The sequence below is a fragment of the Pan troglodytes genome, chromosome 11 (genome assembly GCF_028858775.2).
Source record: "Pan troglodytes isolate AG18354 chromosome 11, NHGRI_mPanTro3-v2.0_pri, whole genome shotgun sequence".
In the NCBI taxonomy this organism is placed as follows: domain Eukaryota; kingdom Metazoa; phylum Chordata; class Mammalia; order Primates; family Hominidae; genus Pan; species Pan troglodytes.
The window spans coordinates 45,774,594-45,789,736 of NC_072409.2; the positions used below are offsets into that span (position 1 = coordinate 45,774,594).

Sequence of the window (15,143 nt, forward strand, 5' to 3'; positions counted from 1 at the left end):
CAGAGGGCCCACGTGAACCCCTGTTCTCCAGGGCCCGTCTCTGCCAGCCCTCCTGGAGGCTCCTGCTGGGTGAGGGCTCTTGAGCAATGCCCCTCAAGCAATGGCATTGCTCTCTGCCCCTGGGCACCTTTGAACACAGGAGGCCCTACATGGGAGGGTGGTGGCACCTGCTGGGGCTGTCCTGGGGGTGGCTTATCACACCCAGGAAGGGCCTCCGCTGCCCAATGAATGTTAAAAGCTGGGGTTTAGAGAAAAGCCGTGGGAGCCCCTGGGTGTTGCCGCCTGTGCTGGGGTCTGTGGGAATGGGACCAAGGTTGCCAGCCCTGGCTCACTTCTTGCCTGGGCCTGTTCTCTGAGCAGATCTGTAGTTTTGAGACCTGGACAGGCCCCTGGGTCCCACCCTTCTGCAGCTGCTGTGAGTGTTGACTTGCCTCCAGCCTGTTCACTGCACTATTGTGATGTTGGGAGTGTTTGGGGGTCACAGTTCCCCTGTTAGGAAGATTCATGCAGTTTTTTCCCTAGGGCATATCCCTTAGATGGTTCTGTGCCGTGACCAGTTTTCTCCTCGAGGAAGGAACATTCTTGGAGGCAAGATCCACCAGAATCCTCTGTGGCAGGAGGACTCGTGTGGTGATGGCCCTTGTTGGCCAGGGGCATGGGATTAGACTCGAGGTCCCATTGGCAACCTGGTGGGGTGAGCGTTACGGACTGCTCTGAGGGGACAGGATGGGGGAGCATTTCCAGCAATGAGCAGTCTGGCTCCAGGTTTGTCCTCAGTGGGAAGGGTCACAGTAATGAACCCACAGCAAACAGGGCTCAACCCACAAGGCCGCCTGTGAGCGCATTTCCTTCGCCTTAAGATACCGACAAAGTGAAGCAGAGCTTGCTTGCCCTGCAGGTGAGCGTGTCCCAGTAGGACGCCGCTGGGCTCTGGTGCAGTGGGAAAGTAGGTGCAGAGCCCATTCCAGGCTGACGATGCACCCCTCAGGGTCGCTGCGTCTGCAGGGCCACACAGGGCCACGTGAGGGAAGAACAGATATGTCGGCGAGTTAGGCAAAGCGTAGAGTTTCCCTCCTGTTTGTTGTGGGGCAAGATACAACCAGCCCTGTGATGAGACCGTGAGACAGAGACAGGGACAGCCACACCCTGGCTCCCAGCCCTGCCTGGTGGGTGTGGCGCTGGTCTGGGCCTGTCTCCAGTGCTGGGTGTGGGAGCTGGAGAGTTTAGGAAATGGGTAAGGGGCAGAAGCTGCTTGCCTTGTTCTTCCACTGTTGCTCCTTACATACTGGAGGAACCTGAAGGTTCAGGAGTTCCACCTCGCTGCTGTGGGCCAAATCCTGGTGAGGTTGGACGCTCTCTGGCGCCAGCCTCAGCTCCGTTGGAACCTCGCATGCTGACAGTTCTGTGCCGTGGCCCAGTTTTCAGGCTAGGGACATGAGTGAAGGGACAGCCAGGCTGGCGGCTCTTTGTTCTTCTGAGCAGTTGTCCCTTTGCCATTTAGAGGGTGATGCCTGGAGGTCCTCCCACATCTCAGCTCCCAGGTTACAGGGAGCTCTGTGGGATTCCAGGGGACAGCTCCAGGATGGGATTTCTGTGGGCTTTCCCTCTGGTCCTCTTAGGTGAATACCTTGTGCAAGAGCTGGTTGGTGCGTCCTCACGTGATTGGATGGTGGCGTGGTCCACACTCGCCAATGTAGTTGGACTTTTAAGAGGATGCTTACTGTCAGTATTTGTTTGTTTTTGTTTTTTATCTTGCTCTGTCACCCAGGCTGGAGTGCAGTGGTGCGATCATGGCTCACTGCAGCCTCAACCTCCCAGACTCAAGTGATCGTCCTGCCTCACACCCACCCCCAAGTAGCTGGGACTACTGGTGCGCACCACCGCACCCAGCTAATTTTAGTTTTTCTTGTGGAAATGGGGTTTCACCATGTTGGGCAGGCTGGTCTCGAACTCTTGGGCTCAAGTGATCAGCCCGCCTTGTCCTCCTAAAGTGCTGGGATTATAGGTGTGAACCACTGCTCCAGGCCAGCATTTTATTTTGACTTTAAACACAGATATGCATATTATAAAATCAGTGATTTACAGCTGTTGGAAATAAACCACCGAGGTCTGCTTTTCACCTGGGTGACTGTGAGTTCAGGCCATGCATGGGCAGACAGCGGTGTGGAGGGTCGTTGCCCTGTATGTGGACCTGAGACCTGCGTAGCTGCTGTGTCTCCCAGCCATATGTGCTGTGGGGTGGGGGCCAAGGCAGAGTGACGGCCTTGTGTGGTTTTGGGCGATGGTTCTCACACGCGAGGCATCCAGAGTCGGCATGCGTGCCTTTTGTGCTTTTGCTTTCTTTGGAGTAGAGCCAGTACTTGGACTTCTTGAGATGATCCAATTTACGAATTTTCTTTTTTTGTTGTTTTTGTTTTTGAGACAAATTCTCGCTCTGTCGCCCAGGCTGGAGTGGCGTGATCTCAGCTCACTGCAACCTCTGCCTCCCAGGTTCAAGCAATTCTCCTGCCTCAGCTTCCTGAGTAGCTGGGACTACAGGCGTGCGCCACCACACCCGGCTAATTTTGTATTTTTAGTAGAGACGGGGTTTCACCATGTTGGTCAGGCTGGTCTTGAAATCCTGACCTTGTGATCCACCAGCCTCGGCCTCCCAAAGTGCTGGAATTACAGGCATGAGCCAACGCTCTTGGCCTCAATTTACAAATTTTCGAATGTTTGCATTCCCTGCTCTTGTCCATTGTGTCACCTTACCTAATTCTGTACTAAGTTTATAGTAAGTCATATTTTGTTAATTTATAGCATGTTTAGGTAAATGATAAATCAGAAGTGAAACTGGCACAGCCGACTGGGAATGGACAGGGGTGGTGGTGGAGGGGCATGGATGTGACGGCGCAGGGTGGGGAAGGCATGATCTCTGTGGGCAGGATCCCAGCATTCTTAGCCTAGCAGATCTCCTGTGTCCGTTTGGGACTTTTTCAGAAGTCACAATTCTGCCACCCTAGAAACACGAGAGGACAGGGAAGATGATAAGCAATGTGGCTTAAATAAAAACCTTTCATTTGGGAAACTGCACAGAAGAGCCATGTGGAGGGCAATGCTGGGCATTGGTTATACCACGTCCTTCAGGGCTGAGGAGGCACAGGCCATCTTCCTGAGACAAGTGATTCTTCAGATGCTGACCTGCTCCTCAGGTGGAAGCGTGAGGTTCTCAGGTTGTCTGAGTGGTCAGTAAGGGTCTTCCATGTGGTCTAAGAACTGCTCTGGGTCCATAAATGCTGTAAAGACCAGAAGGGGGCTCAGAAGGGGTGCTTTGTGGCGAGAGAAGCTGGCTTTGAGGCTGGTCACCACCGTGGGCCCAGCCATTCTGAGATTGGCCATTTCACCACCGTGGGCCCAGCCATTTCACTGGCCACCCTGATTGCAGTGAAATGTTGGTGTCTCTATTTAACCTGGACATGTCCTGAAAATAATAGAGCAGCTTTTATTCCCAAAATCCACACACTGATTTTTTTTTTAAGCAATAAACTTTAAAAATATTATAAATTACACATAACATAAAAACCAACAGCTCAACTGTTTTTAGGCATGCAGTTCTGTGGCATTGTGTTCATGTCATTGTGCAATTCACACTGAGAATTTCATGTATTTTCCTACAGGAGGTCGTTCAGCTACCTTTAGAGTTTGTGAAACAGCTTTGTTTAAAGATACAATCTGAAAGACCAGGTAAGGGTGTTTAACTTACAGATATTGTTTGTAATTTAAAATATTCCATTTGAAAAGTGTTTGAAATGATTACCCATGTTAGGTATACGCATTTTTCAGTAATCCTTTTTTTTTTTTTTTTTTTTCGAGACGGAGTCTCACTCTGTCGCCCGGGCAGGAGTGCAGTGGTGCGATCTCGGCTCACTGCAAGCTCCACCTCCCGGGTTCACACCATTCTTCTGCCTCAGCCTCCCGAGTAGCTGGGACTACAGGCGCCTACCACCATGCTCGGCTACTTTTTTGTATTTTTAATAGAGACGGGGTTTCACTGTGTTAGCCAGGATGGTCTTGATCTCCTGACCTCGTGATCCACCCACGTCGGCCTCCCAAAGTGCTGGGATTATAGGCGTGAGCCACCGTGCCCAGCCAGTTTTCAGTAATTCTTTTGCCAGAAACTTCATTATCAGGGATAGAAATCCTGGGAGCTCATGGATACAATTCTCTGTATCAGAAAACCACAGCACTGCACAGAATATGTGATGAAGAACCAGTAAAGGCAGGTGCGGTGGCTGTCGCCTATAATCCCAGCACTTTGGGAAGCTGAGGCAGGCAGGTCACCTGAGGTCAGGAGTTCGAGACCAGCCTGACCAACATGGTGAAACACCTTCTCTACTAAAACAAACAAACAAAATATATATATGTACAAAAATTAGTTGGGCGTAGTGGCGGGCACCTGTAATCCCAGCTACTTGGGAAGTTGAGGCAGGAGAATCGCTGGAACCCGGGAGGCAGAGATTTCAGTTAGCTGAGATCACGCCACTGTACTCCAACCCCAGGTGACAGAGTGAGACTCCGTCTCAAACAAACGAAAAAGAACAAATTAATACCACAGAAAACAACATGAGGGAGGAGCTGGAGGTGGAGGGTCTGGGGCAGACTTAGGAACGGGAAGGGTTCCCAGAGGCCTGGGAGAGGCAAAAGGAAACTGAGGTGACCTGAGCTTCAGGAGGGAGGGCCTGGCCCAGGAGGGTCTGTAGCCCAGGGAGCTGTCCCCAACCGGAGTCTAGGCTAGGTCTGTGTCCTTCTGAGGAACAGGGAATCCAAGGGCCTTCTGTGGCATCACCTTCCCCATCCTCATGTTGTCCTTCCCCAGTCCCCTCCCATCCCTTCGCCTCTCCCTTTCTCCTCCATCCCCACCCACTCCCTTTTCTGCACTTGCTGGTGGCCTTATGACAGAAATCAGGTCAAACCTTTTTTTTCAGTCAGTGATCAAAGAGATAAATTTCGTGAGTTGAGGGTGGAAATGCCTCTGCCTGGAGCACAGCCAGGCAATGAGGGTGTGGAATTAGCCAGTATAAAATTTTTTCCTGATTTGATTTGGAAAATGAAAGCAAACCATTCTCTGGGTCTGCAGTCTCTGGCTGGGGCAGGGAGGAATGGGCTTCACACTGCAGGAAAGGCTGGGGAGGCGGGAACGCCACAGGACAGTGGCTAGGCTCCAGTTCTTCCTCTTGGTGAATGCAGTCTGAGCCCGGCTCCAGGGTGCTGTCTGCAACTGCTCTGCTGCTCAGCCTGCCATTTCATAACAACCGTGGGAGGTTTATCACACCACAGTGATAAAAACCAGACTTGGAGTAAGGCTCATTATGTTAAAGGAGGAAAGCCTGTCCCTGGGGTGCCTGGAGCCCAGGCTTGTTTGGTTCTGTCCACACCACGGGTTCCAGCAGATCTGGTGCTGGGGAAATATTGGTGCACTGGGGACTGGGAAGGGCCTAGATATGAGAGAAGGTAGAGCCTGCAGCCCCCTCCTCTTCAAGTTCCTGGGCTAAGGGTGTTGTGGAATTAGGGGACCATCCCCAAGACCACCCTCAGGATTGATAATATGCTAGAAGGACCAACATAACTCACTGTTTTACTTATGGTTATGGTTTATTGCAGGAAAAGGATAAAGATGGGACCAGCCAAGGGGAGAGATGCAGGGGTGGGGTCCAGGAGAGACCTGGCATGAGCTTCTGGGTCCTCTCCTCAGGGGTGGTGTGGGCAGTATTCACTCTCCCATATGGAGTGTGCCCACCAGGAAGCTCACCAGGCATTGTTGTCCAGAGTTTTCACTGGGGCTCAGGCACGTCGACATGGCTGACCATCGGTGTGGCTGACTGCAGTCTCCAGCCTCTCCAGAGTTTGAGCCGATACCATAAGGCGTGAAGCTACCCCCTACATAAACCAAGTTATTTTTTGTTTTTGTTTTTGTTTTTTTTTTGAGATGGAGTCTTGCTCCTTCGCCAGGCGGTAGTGCAGTGGCGCACGATCTGGGCTTGCTGCAACCTCCTCTGCCTCTCTGGTTCAAGCAATTCTCCTGCCTACGCCTCCCGAGTAGCTGGGATTACAGGTGCATGCCACCACGCCCAGCTAATTTTTTGTATTTTTAGTAGAGATGGGGTTTCATCATGTTGGCCAAGATGGTCTTGATCTCTTGACTTCATGATCTGCCCACTTAGGCCTCCCAAAGTGCTGGGATTACAGGTGTGAGCCACCGTGCCCGCCTTTTTTTTTTTTTTTTTTTTGAGACAGAGTCTTGCTCTGTTGCCCAGGCTGGAGTGCAGTAGCACGATCTCGGCTCACCACAACCTCCGTCTCTAGGGTTCAAGCAATTCTCCTGCTTCAGCCTCCCGAGTAGCTGGGACTATAGGCACGTGCCACCATGCCTGGCTAATTTTTGTATTTTTAGTAGAGACGGGGTTTCACTATGTTGGCCAGGCTAGTCTCGAACTCCTGACCTCATGATCCACCTGCCTCGGCCTCCCAAAGTGCTGGGATAACAGGTGTGAGCCACCTCACCTGGCCTAAACCACGTTGTTACTGTGTGTGTCCCACAATCCCCAGGGAGACATGAGGTTTTCATCAGGTACAGAGATGCCCCCTGGAACCAGGGACAAGGCGGGGCCTGTTTTGGGCAGGGATCATCTCATCTCTCTCACTGACCTTGCTCTGTGTGACCCTTGCTCTGTTTTCCAGAGTCTCGCTGTGACAAGGACCTGGATACTCTCAGTGGTTACGCTATGTGCCTTCCTAATTTAACCAGACTCCAAACCTACCGCTTTGCAGAGCACCGGCCGATTCTGTGTGTAGAGATTAAGGTGACCTGTCGAGGGGCAGATGGTGTGGGTAAAGGGGAAAGGTCAGTCTTGGGTAGTAAGTCCAAGAGTCACGTGCCTTGGGTTCCAGTTCCCACTGAAGTGAGTGGTAGGCACTCTTGGCTCCTGGAAACTCCACTTGTTTCTGTCCTTCCACAGCCCCCACCTGCGTTCTGGTTCCTGCCATGGCTCCCAGATCCCAGGTTTAGGCTCATTCCTGGTAGCTCATGATAGAAGACCCCACACACCCTGCATGCCTGGGCTAAAACAAGCCCTGGTTGAGGGTCACCAGAGGGAAGCGCGTTGGGTCCCCCTGACCCGTTTTCCTCAGAGGGCACAGCTTGCCAGGGTCCCCTGGGTTCTTCCTCTGTGCCCCTCCCTGCTGGCCATGCCTGCTTGGTGCTTGGCTGCTGTTTGCTGTGCTGCAGGAGCCCCATCTGCAGGTTGCCCTGTAGACTGGGGAGCTCTCTTTGTCCTGCTCAGGACGGATTTTCCTGGAGGCACAAAGGCCAGTGTGACCCTCAGAGGCACTGGTGTGTCATGGCCAGGAGTCCTGAATTTCTCTGGTGCCAGGCAGTGGGGGCTGGATGGGCCAGGGGCCCCCTTGCTTCAGCTCTCTGCTTCCCATGTCGGGGGTGGCTGTCAGGGTCCCTCAGGAAGCTGCCTCACATGTCCTGGCCTTTGTTCCCCTCCTCCAACTCTAAGGCAGCAATTTCTGGGTCACACTCCTGGCCTGAGCTCATGCCTCCTGATCCTCCTCACTTGTGGGTGGATGTTCTGCTTCCCCAGCCACCATCTCCAGTGCCCGAGGCTCAGCACAGGCCTGCGTGTGGTGTATGCTCAGAGGCTGCAGCTTTTAGAGGGCACTGGGGCTTCCTTGACCTTCTGGGAGCCTAGCAACTATCAGATGGGCCTCTGTCGGGCCATGTGCTAGTGTCAGTGGGAACAATGGTTCTGCTTCTTGGAGCTGGGAGTCCTGGGTCCATCTCTACTACTAGAGTCTTGCAGTCACATTCTTGAATGAAAGCATGAAGCTATTGTGTGTTGTGCTTGTGTTGAGCTAGTGTAGAGGCACCACTGACCCTCCCCAGTGAGAGTTCCGGCCGTGGGTCCTCTAGCGGAGATGTTTGTGTGATCTGTTGCAGGAAGTGTTGTTCCCGCTGGGAGGTGCAAATGAAAACAGCTTCTGGGGCCATTTATGCCTAATTATCTTGCTGCACTCATTATCTTGTAGTCAGTGATATGTCTATTTAGAGGTATGTGATTTCTTCCTAAATATTTTTCCTCCTTATTTGTTTATTTTACAGCCAAAATGTGGGTTTATTCCTTTCTCGAGTGATGTCACGCATGAGATGAAGCATAAGGTCTGTCGATACTGCATGCACCAGCACCTCAAGGTGAGAGCCAATGCCCAGCTGTGGGCTACTCTAGCTGCACGCTGGGGATCTGGGCTGAGGCATGGACACACACAGTTTTCAAAAGAGTAAAAGAAAATATGGATATTTTTAGTTGACATTTTATTTCACAAAGTGATTCATGTTCACCTTTTTTATTTTTTAAATTTAGAGACAGGGTCTCTGTCACCCTGTCAGGCTGGAGTGCAGTGATGCAATCATACTCACTGCAGCCTCCACCTCCTGGACTCATGCAGTCCACCTGCCTTGGCCTCCGAAAGTGCTGGTGTGAGCCACTGCGCCCGGCCCGTGTTCACCAGATTCACTCTTTTAAATATATAATTCAGTTTTAGTCTCTTCACAAGGTTGTACAATCACCACTTCTATCTAGTTGCTGACATTTTTATCACTTCAAAGCAAGGTGTCTTCCTCTTTCTATGAATATGGTATATTACATGATTTTCGCATGTTGGACCAACCTTGCATTTCTGGGATAAATCCCAGTTGCTCATGGTGTATAATACTTTTATATGCTGCTGAATTCAGTTTGCTAGTTTTTTGTTGAGGGTTTTTGAATCATAAGGGATGTTGGTGTGTAGTTTTCTAGTGGTGTCTGGCTTTGGTACTAGTGTAATAACTGGCTTCATGGAATGAGTTAGGAATTATTTTCTTTTCACTCTCCAGTTTTTGGAAAGAGTTTCAGTATTGGTATTGATTCTTCTTGAAATGTTTGGTAGAATTCACTAGTGAACGCATTTGGTCCTGGGATTTTCTTTGTTAGAAGATTTTTGATTACTGATTCAGTCTCTTGTTACCAATCTGTTGAGATTCTCTATTTCCTGAGTGGGTTTTTTGGTAGTTGTGTGTTACTAGGCATTTGTCCATTTTCATCTAATTTGATGGCATACAGGTCAGTAGTAGTGTCCCCTTCTTTCATATCTGACTTTAGTAATTTGGTTTCTGTCTCTTTTTCCTTGGTCTAGCCACAGGATTGTGTCATATTTGTTGATCTTTCAAAGAAACAACTTTTGGTTTTATTCAGTTTTCTGCTCCCCTCTCCCCCATTTTCTATTTCATTTGTCTTCACTTTAATCTTTACTGTTTCCTTCCCTGTGCTTGGATTGGGCTTAGTGTGTTATTCTTTTTCTAATTTTATTTTTTTATTTTTTTTGAGACGGAGTCTCGCTCTGCACCCAGGCTGGAGTGCAGTGAGTAGCTGGGACTATAGGCGCCCGCCATCATGCCTGGCTAATTTTTTGTATTTTTAGTAGAGACGGGGTTTCACCATGTTAGTCAGGATGGTTTCAATCTCCTGACCTCGTGATCCACCCGCCTCGGCCTCCCAAAGTGCTGGGATTACAGGTGTGAGCCACCGTGCCCGGCCTCTAGCTTTTTATTGTAGAAAGTTAGGTTATTCATTTAAGATCATTCTTCTAATAAATCTTTAAGTAACTGCTTTCTCTTCATCCCATACATTTTGGTATGTTGTGTTTTCATTTTATCTTAATTCATTCTCTGATTTCTCTTTTGCTTTCTTCTTTGACCAACTGATAATTAGGAGTGTTTACTTTTTACACATTTGTGAGTCAAATTTTCTTTTGTTACTGATTTCTAGTTTCATTCCACTGTATTTGGAGAACATTGTTTGCGTGATTTCACTCTTAAAATGTATTGAGACTTGTTTTGTGGTTTAACATAAGGTTCTTCCTCAAGACTGTTCCATGTTTGCTTGGGCAGAATGGGTAACCTGCTGTTGCTGGGTGGATTTTCTATAGATGTGTTCGGTCTAGTTGGTTCATAGTGTTGTTCAAGCCTTCATTCTTGTTGACTTTCTGTCTCGTTGCTCTGAGTGTTAATTTAAGATAATAACCTGAACAGTCTAGTTCAGGTTAATACCAACTCCATTTCAATCATAGACAAAGTTTTGCTCCTCTAAAGCTTTGCTCCCTCCCCCAACCTTTGTGCTGTTATTGGGATACAAATTAGATGTTTCTACATGATGTTCTGGGTGATAGAGATTTGTAATTATTACCTTATGCAGTTGTCTCTTAAATTATATAGAGGAACAAGAATTACAAAATGTGTTTATACCTTCTTTTATATTTGCCTATGTAGTTACCTTTACTGATACTCTTTATTTCTTCCTGTGGATTTGAGTTACTATCTAGTATCCTTTATTTCAGCCAAAAGGACTCCCTTTAGTAATTCTTGTAGGGTAGGTTTTCTAGCAACGAATTCTTTTAGTTATGGTTTATTTGGCAATGTCTTAATTTCTCCTTCATTTTCAAAGGATAGTCTTGGTAGATATAGAATTCTTGGATGGCAATCTTTCTTTTAGCACTGAGGATATGTCATGATCCTGCCTCCTCCTGGCCTCCATGGTTTCTAATGAAACCATGGAGGAATCAGCTGTTAATCTTAGGGAAGGTGCTTTGTATGGGATGAGCCACTTCTCTCTTTTTGCTTTTTAAGATTCTCTCTTGGGCTTTGTCCTGTGACAGTTTGATTATGGTGTGTCTAGGTGTAGATCTCTTGGTCTTTATCCTAAAATTCAATCATTTTCTCTTCTGCCTACTCAAGCCTGTTCTTGAGCCCCTCTAGTTACTTTTTCATTTTAGTTACTGTACTTTTCAACTAAAGAATTTCTTTCTTTCTTTTTTTTTCTTTTTAGACAGGGTCTTGCTCTGTCACCCAGAGTGGACTGCAGTGGTGTGAACATGACTCACTGCAGCCTTGACCCCCTGAACTCAAGCCATCTTCCTGCTTCAGCCCCCACCAAGTAGCTGGGACTACAGGCGCACCCCACCATGCCCAGCTAGTTTTTGAATTTTTTGTAGGACAGGGTTTTACCATGTTGCCCAGGCTGGTCTCGAACGCCTCAGCTCAGGCACTCTGCCTACCTCAGCCTCCCAAAATGCTGGAATTGTAGGTGTGAGCCACCATGCCCAGCCAGAATTTCTTTTTGGTTCCTTTTTATAATTTCTACCTCTCTATTGATATTCTCTATTTGTTGAGACATTATTCTCCTTGTTCTTTTTAGTTGTTTGTCCCTAGTTTCCTTTAGCTCTAAGCATATTTAAAATAGTTGATTGAAGTCTTTGTCTGGTAAGTCCAGTGTCTGGGCTTCCTCAGGGCAGTCTAGTGATTGCTTTTTTTGTTGTATATGGGCAATACTTTCTTGTTTCTTTGCGTGTTTTGTGATGATAGGTTGAAAGTGGGCATTTGAAATAATATAATGTGGCCCCTCTGGAATTAGATTCTACTCCCTCTCCAGGATTTTTTACTGCTGCTTCTTGTAGTTGTTACTGTTTGTTTAGGGACTTTTCTGCGCTAATTTTGTGAAGTCTGTATCTTTGTCATATGTGGCCAATAAAGTCTGCTCAGTTAGCTTAGTGGGCAGCTAGTGGGTCAATAGATATTTTCTTAAATGGCAGGCATTCCAGAATGAATAAGTCTCCTAGTCTTTGCTGAGGGGCTCTGTTTGTGTGTTGGGGCCCACTCAATACTCACTAGGATGGTTGATAACTTTGCCTTAGCCTTCACTTCCATGGAGCCTCAGATCAGCTCAGGTGAGAGCTTAGGGCCTTCTCAGGTCTTTTCTGAGTCTTTCCATGACTTTCTAGATTCCTAGGTGTACGTTGGAGCTTTCAGAGTCTCTGTGTACATCTTGTTACTCAGCTTTTTCTTTTTAGCTTTGGTTAGCCTATTGTTTGCCCTTTTATTCACCTTCCAAGGAAACCATGAAGTTAAACGATTGCCTCTAAATGTTTTTGACAAATGCCCATGGGGAAAAGGCCTCCTGCACGGGTGAGTTCTGAGCCAGGTCAGTGAAGACAGCCTTGCAAGTGTGATCTTTCCGGGAACCCAGAGACAGGTCAAATAAGTGATTGTCCGAGAACGAGGCTTTGGAGATGTCCTGCCCTCATCTGCGTCCTCTGTGGCTGCTGGGCAGCTGGTTTTCACTGTGATTGCGGCTGTTCGTTTTCAAGGTTCTGAACCTTGGAGCTAGAGATACAGGGATGGGAATAGGGCATTTAAAGTGCCAACAAGCTCACTGATCTTGCTTAGATTTAGCTGTTTTTCTTGAATAAATGCTTCCTGGATTGTTGCAAGTCTATGGTCAATTTCCAGAGTTCAAAACTTTTTGATTCTGACATTTTTTTTTAACCAGTTTTCTGATTGCCTTTACAGAGGAGAGAATTTCTGGAGGTCATTGCTCCACTATTTCACCAACATCACCCCTTCTTTTCTTTGTGGTGTGATTACTATCTAAGCTCTTAGGGGAAAGACGGTTATGTGAGCCATGCCCCTTGGGATGCAATTTTCATGGTCACCATTCACTTTCAACATATGTGACAGATGTTTAAGAAATACATTTTACTATAAAGCACTACCTGCTCATATAACTGGTAACATATGACATGGCATGAATTGGATTACCTGCCTTCCCAGGTAACTCATATTGTCAGATATATTTGCATATCTTTCCAGACTTCTTCCTGTGCCCACAAAAATATGCGTGTAATTCAGGTGGAAATGAAGTGATCTCTGTCCACATGTTCTAATGTTTACATGCCTGTACGTGCATACACACACCCTTGCAAAGCAAAAATGGGATCATGCCATATGTACTTTGTCTAATTGCTTTTTTCACTTAATCCTTGAGGATTGTTTGTGATATATTCTTTAGGGCTTTTTCAGTGCATATTTGGATATATGCATGGATATTTGCACATAAGCTTTTTTTTTTTTTAAGCAAAATTGACATTACACTGTATCCATTGTTCTGCCAGTTGCTTTTTTCCTTGAATAAATTTTGGTGACTTTTAACTCTACCTCTTTCTGGTAGTAGCTGCATATCATTTATGCATTTCTTCATTCAATAAATTGTTTGCTATGTGCTGGTCCCACTAGTGGATGGGCTGTGATTTATTTAGTCATTTCCCTACTGATGAGTGTCTTTCTTGGTTTCAGGGTTTGCTATTAGCAGTAAGGCCGCAGTGGACATTCTTGTGTCTGTACCTTTTTGCCCTGTGCTACTTCTTCTAGGTTCCTTGTAGATTTGCTGAGTCAGGGGACATAAGCATTTTAAAGTTTGGTGGATACCAGCAAGTTGCCTTTCAAAATGTTATGCCAACTTATCTTCCCACTGGCAATATGAAATTTCTTGTTAAGGACACCTTCCCTGTTACTGGATATTATAAACTTCTGAAGGTTTGTTACTCTCATTACCAAAATTTAGCCATGTAATTTGAAGGTGTTTGCCACTTTCTTCCCTGCTCCTGTGAAGGGCTGGCCTGGGGGCCACGCCACATCATGTCTCACAGATGGGGCCAAGGTTTCCTTGAATGGAAGTCAAGTGGCTCCCTCCGCCACTTAGTGATGTGCACCTGCAAAGGTGGCGGCACCTTTTCCGGGGCAAGGCTGCAGCTCGTCTTCATTGTCTTCATCACTGATGCTGTTCTGTGTGTTCAGTTGGCACAGTGCAGTCACCAGCACCAGTCACCTCATGCCCTCCTGTTGGTGTTTTCACAGGTAGCAACTGGGAAGTGGAAGCAGATCAGCAAATACTGTCCCCTTGATCTCTACTCAGGGTAAGAGAACACTTCTCCTTTGCCCCCTTGTGTCAGGTTCCCTGGAGATGGGTGGGGTGGGGGCCAGTGCCTGGTGGGGGGTATTTCGTGAGGTAGGAAGGCAGGGAAGGCCCTGTTCTGTCTTCAGGGCTCTCTTTTGCCATCAGCGCTGTAGACACCTGGGGCTTTGTGCCCCGTGCCTTGTCTCTGTGCTCACAGTTGGACGTGCTTGCTCACTTTTGGTTGTTTCCTCATCCGAATTGTGACCAGATTTGTCTTCTACTTATGTCAGAAATCAACTGGTGCTCAGCCTTGACCTCCATCTGTCTGGGCCCTCATAGTTTGGTTGTTTGTGCCTTTGATCTCTCCCTCCTCTGTGGATATTAAAAAGTCTGCTGCTGCAGTGGCTATTTCTGCTCCGGCAAGGTCTGCTTGCAGCCTCTGATCAGGTGCCTGGGCTCTGCTCCCCACCTTGGCCTGCCTCCACGCTCCCCGGCCTTCAGAGCTTTGCTGTGCATCCTGCACACTACTCTCCTGGGGCAGCCCAGAGTCCGGTCCTGGCCAGAGCCTTTGTGGTCAGGAAGGCGGTAGTGGCTGGGAGCTGGGGAGGGTCAGTCCGCAGTGGGGCCTGGGGGCCCAGCGAGCAGGCCCTGGGGCTGAAGGGGCAGCAGAGGATGCTGGCAGGGCTGAGGGTGGGAGCAGGTGGAAAGAGGCGGGACCTGGGACTCATGGCAGTGCCCTGCCCCAACTCAGGCACCCCCCCCTCACACCCCCAGGAGAGAGTCCTTGGCCACAGAGCGATGTAGATTTGTGAGCCTTTGCTGTCCTTTTTGATCAGCACAGCTCCTCTTTCCAATCTCCTTTCCCTCCCTGGGACCCCTGTTACTGCAGAGCTGTTCTGGTGAGTCCGGTTTTTCTCGCTCCACTGCGTGAGTTTCTTTCCTCTTTCTTCCCCTGCTGTCCTCCAGCCATTCATTTCGTGCCCCTGCCTTTGTCAGTGCTCAGCACTGCCTCTGAGTGCGTGCCTGGTCATCATGTCAGTGCTTTTGGTTAGATGCTCTTTTAAACTTCCGGGAACAAAGATCGAATGCAGAGTTGTCTTTGGAAGTTAAAAAGTTCACAAACATTGGGAATGCTCGTTCAGAAGGTGGCACCAACACCGCTCACTCCATGGCTTCAGCGAGTCTGGCGGTGCCCTCACCTGTGGGTCCCATGTGGATTTCCCTGTGCACCTAAAGGCTGTGAATTGTGAAGCATTCAGTAATAAAGATTCATTGTTGAGAATTTATTAACGTGTCAGAACATAAGTAGGGAAACCTCCCTGGAATGTTGTAGAATGC

General features: G+C 48.2%; 1 protein-coding gene across 4 annotated transcripts in view; it reads left to right on the forward strand.

Moving 5' to 3' along the window:
* IPPK (inositol-pentakisphosphate 2-kinase) overlaps window positions 1–15,143 on the forward strand; it is a 56,084-nt gene that overhangs the window by 14,024 nt on the left and 26,917 nt on the right. For all 4 annotated transcript variants that reach the window (XM_016961141.4, XM_054658901.2, XM_054658900.2 and 1 more), the window contains exons 4-7: window positions 3,657–3,723; window positions 6,718–6,839; window positions 8,144–8,233; window positions 13,766–13,824. In XM_016961141.4, the coding sequence (XP_016816630.1) occupies window positions 3,657–3,723; window positions 6,718–6,839; window positions 8,144–8,233; window positions 13,766–13,824 (338 nt within the window). The remainder of the gene's footprint in view (window positions 1–3,656; window positions 3,724–6,717; window positions 6,840–8,143; window positions 8,234–13,765; window positions 13,825–15,143) is intronic.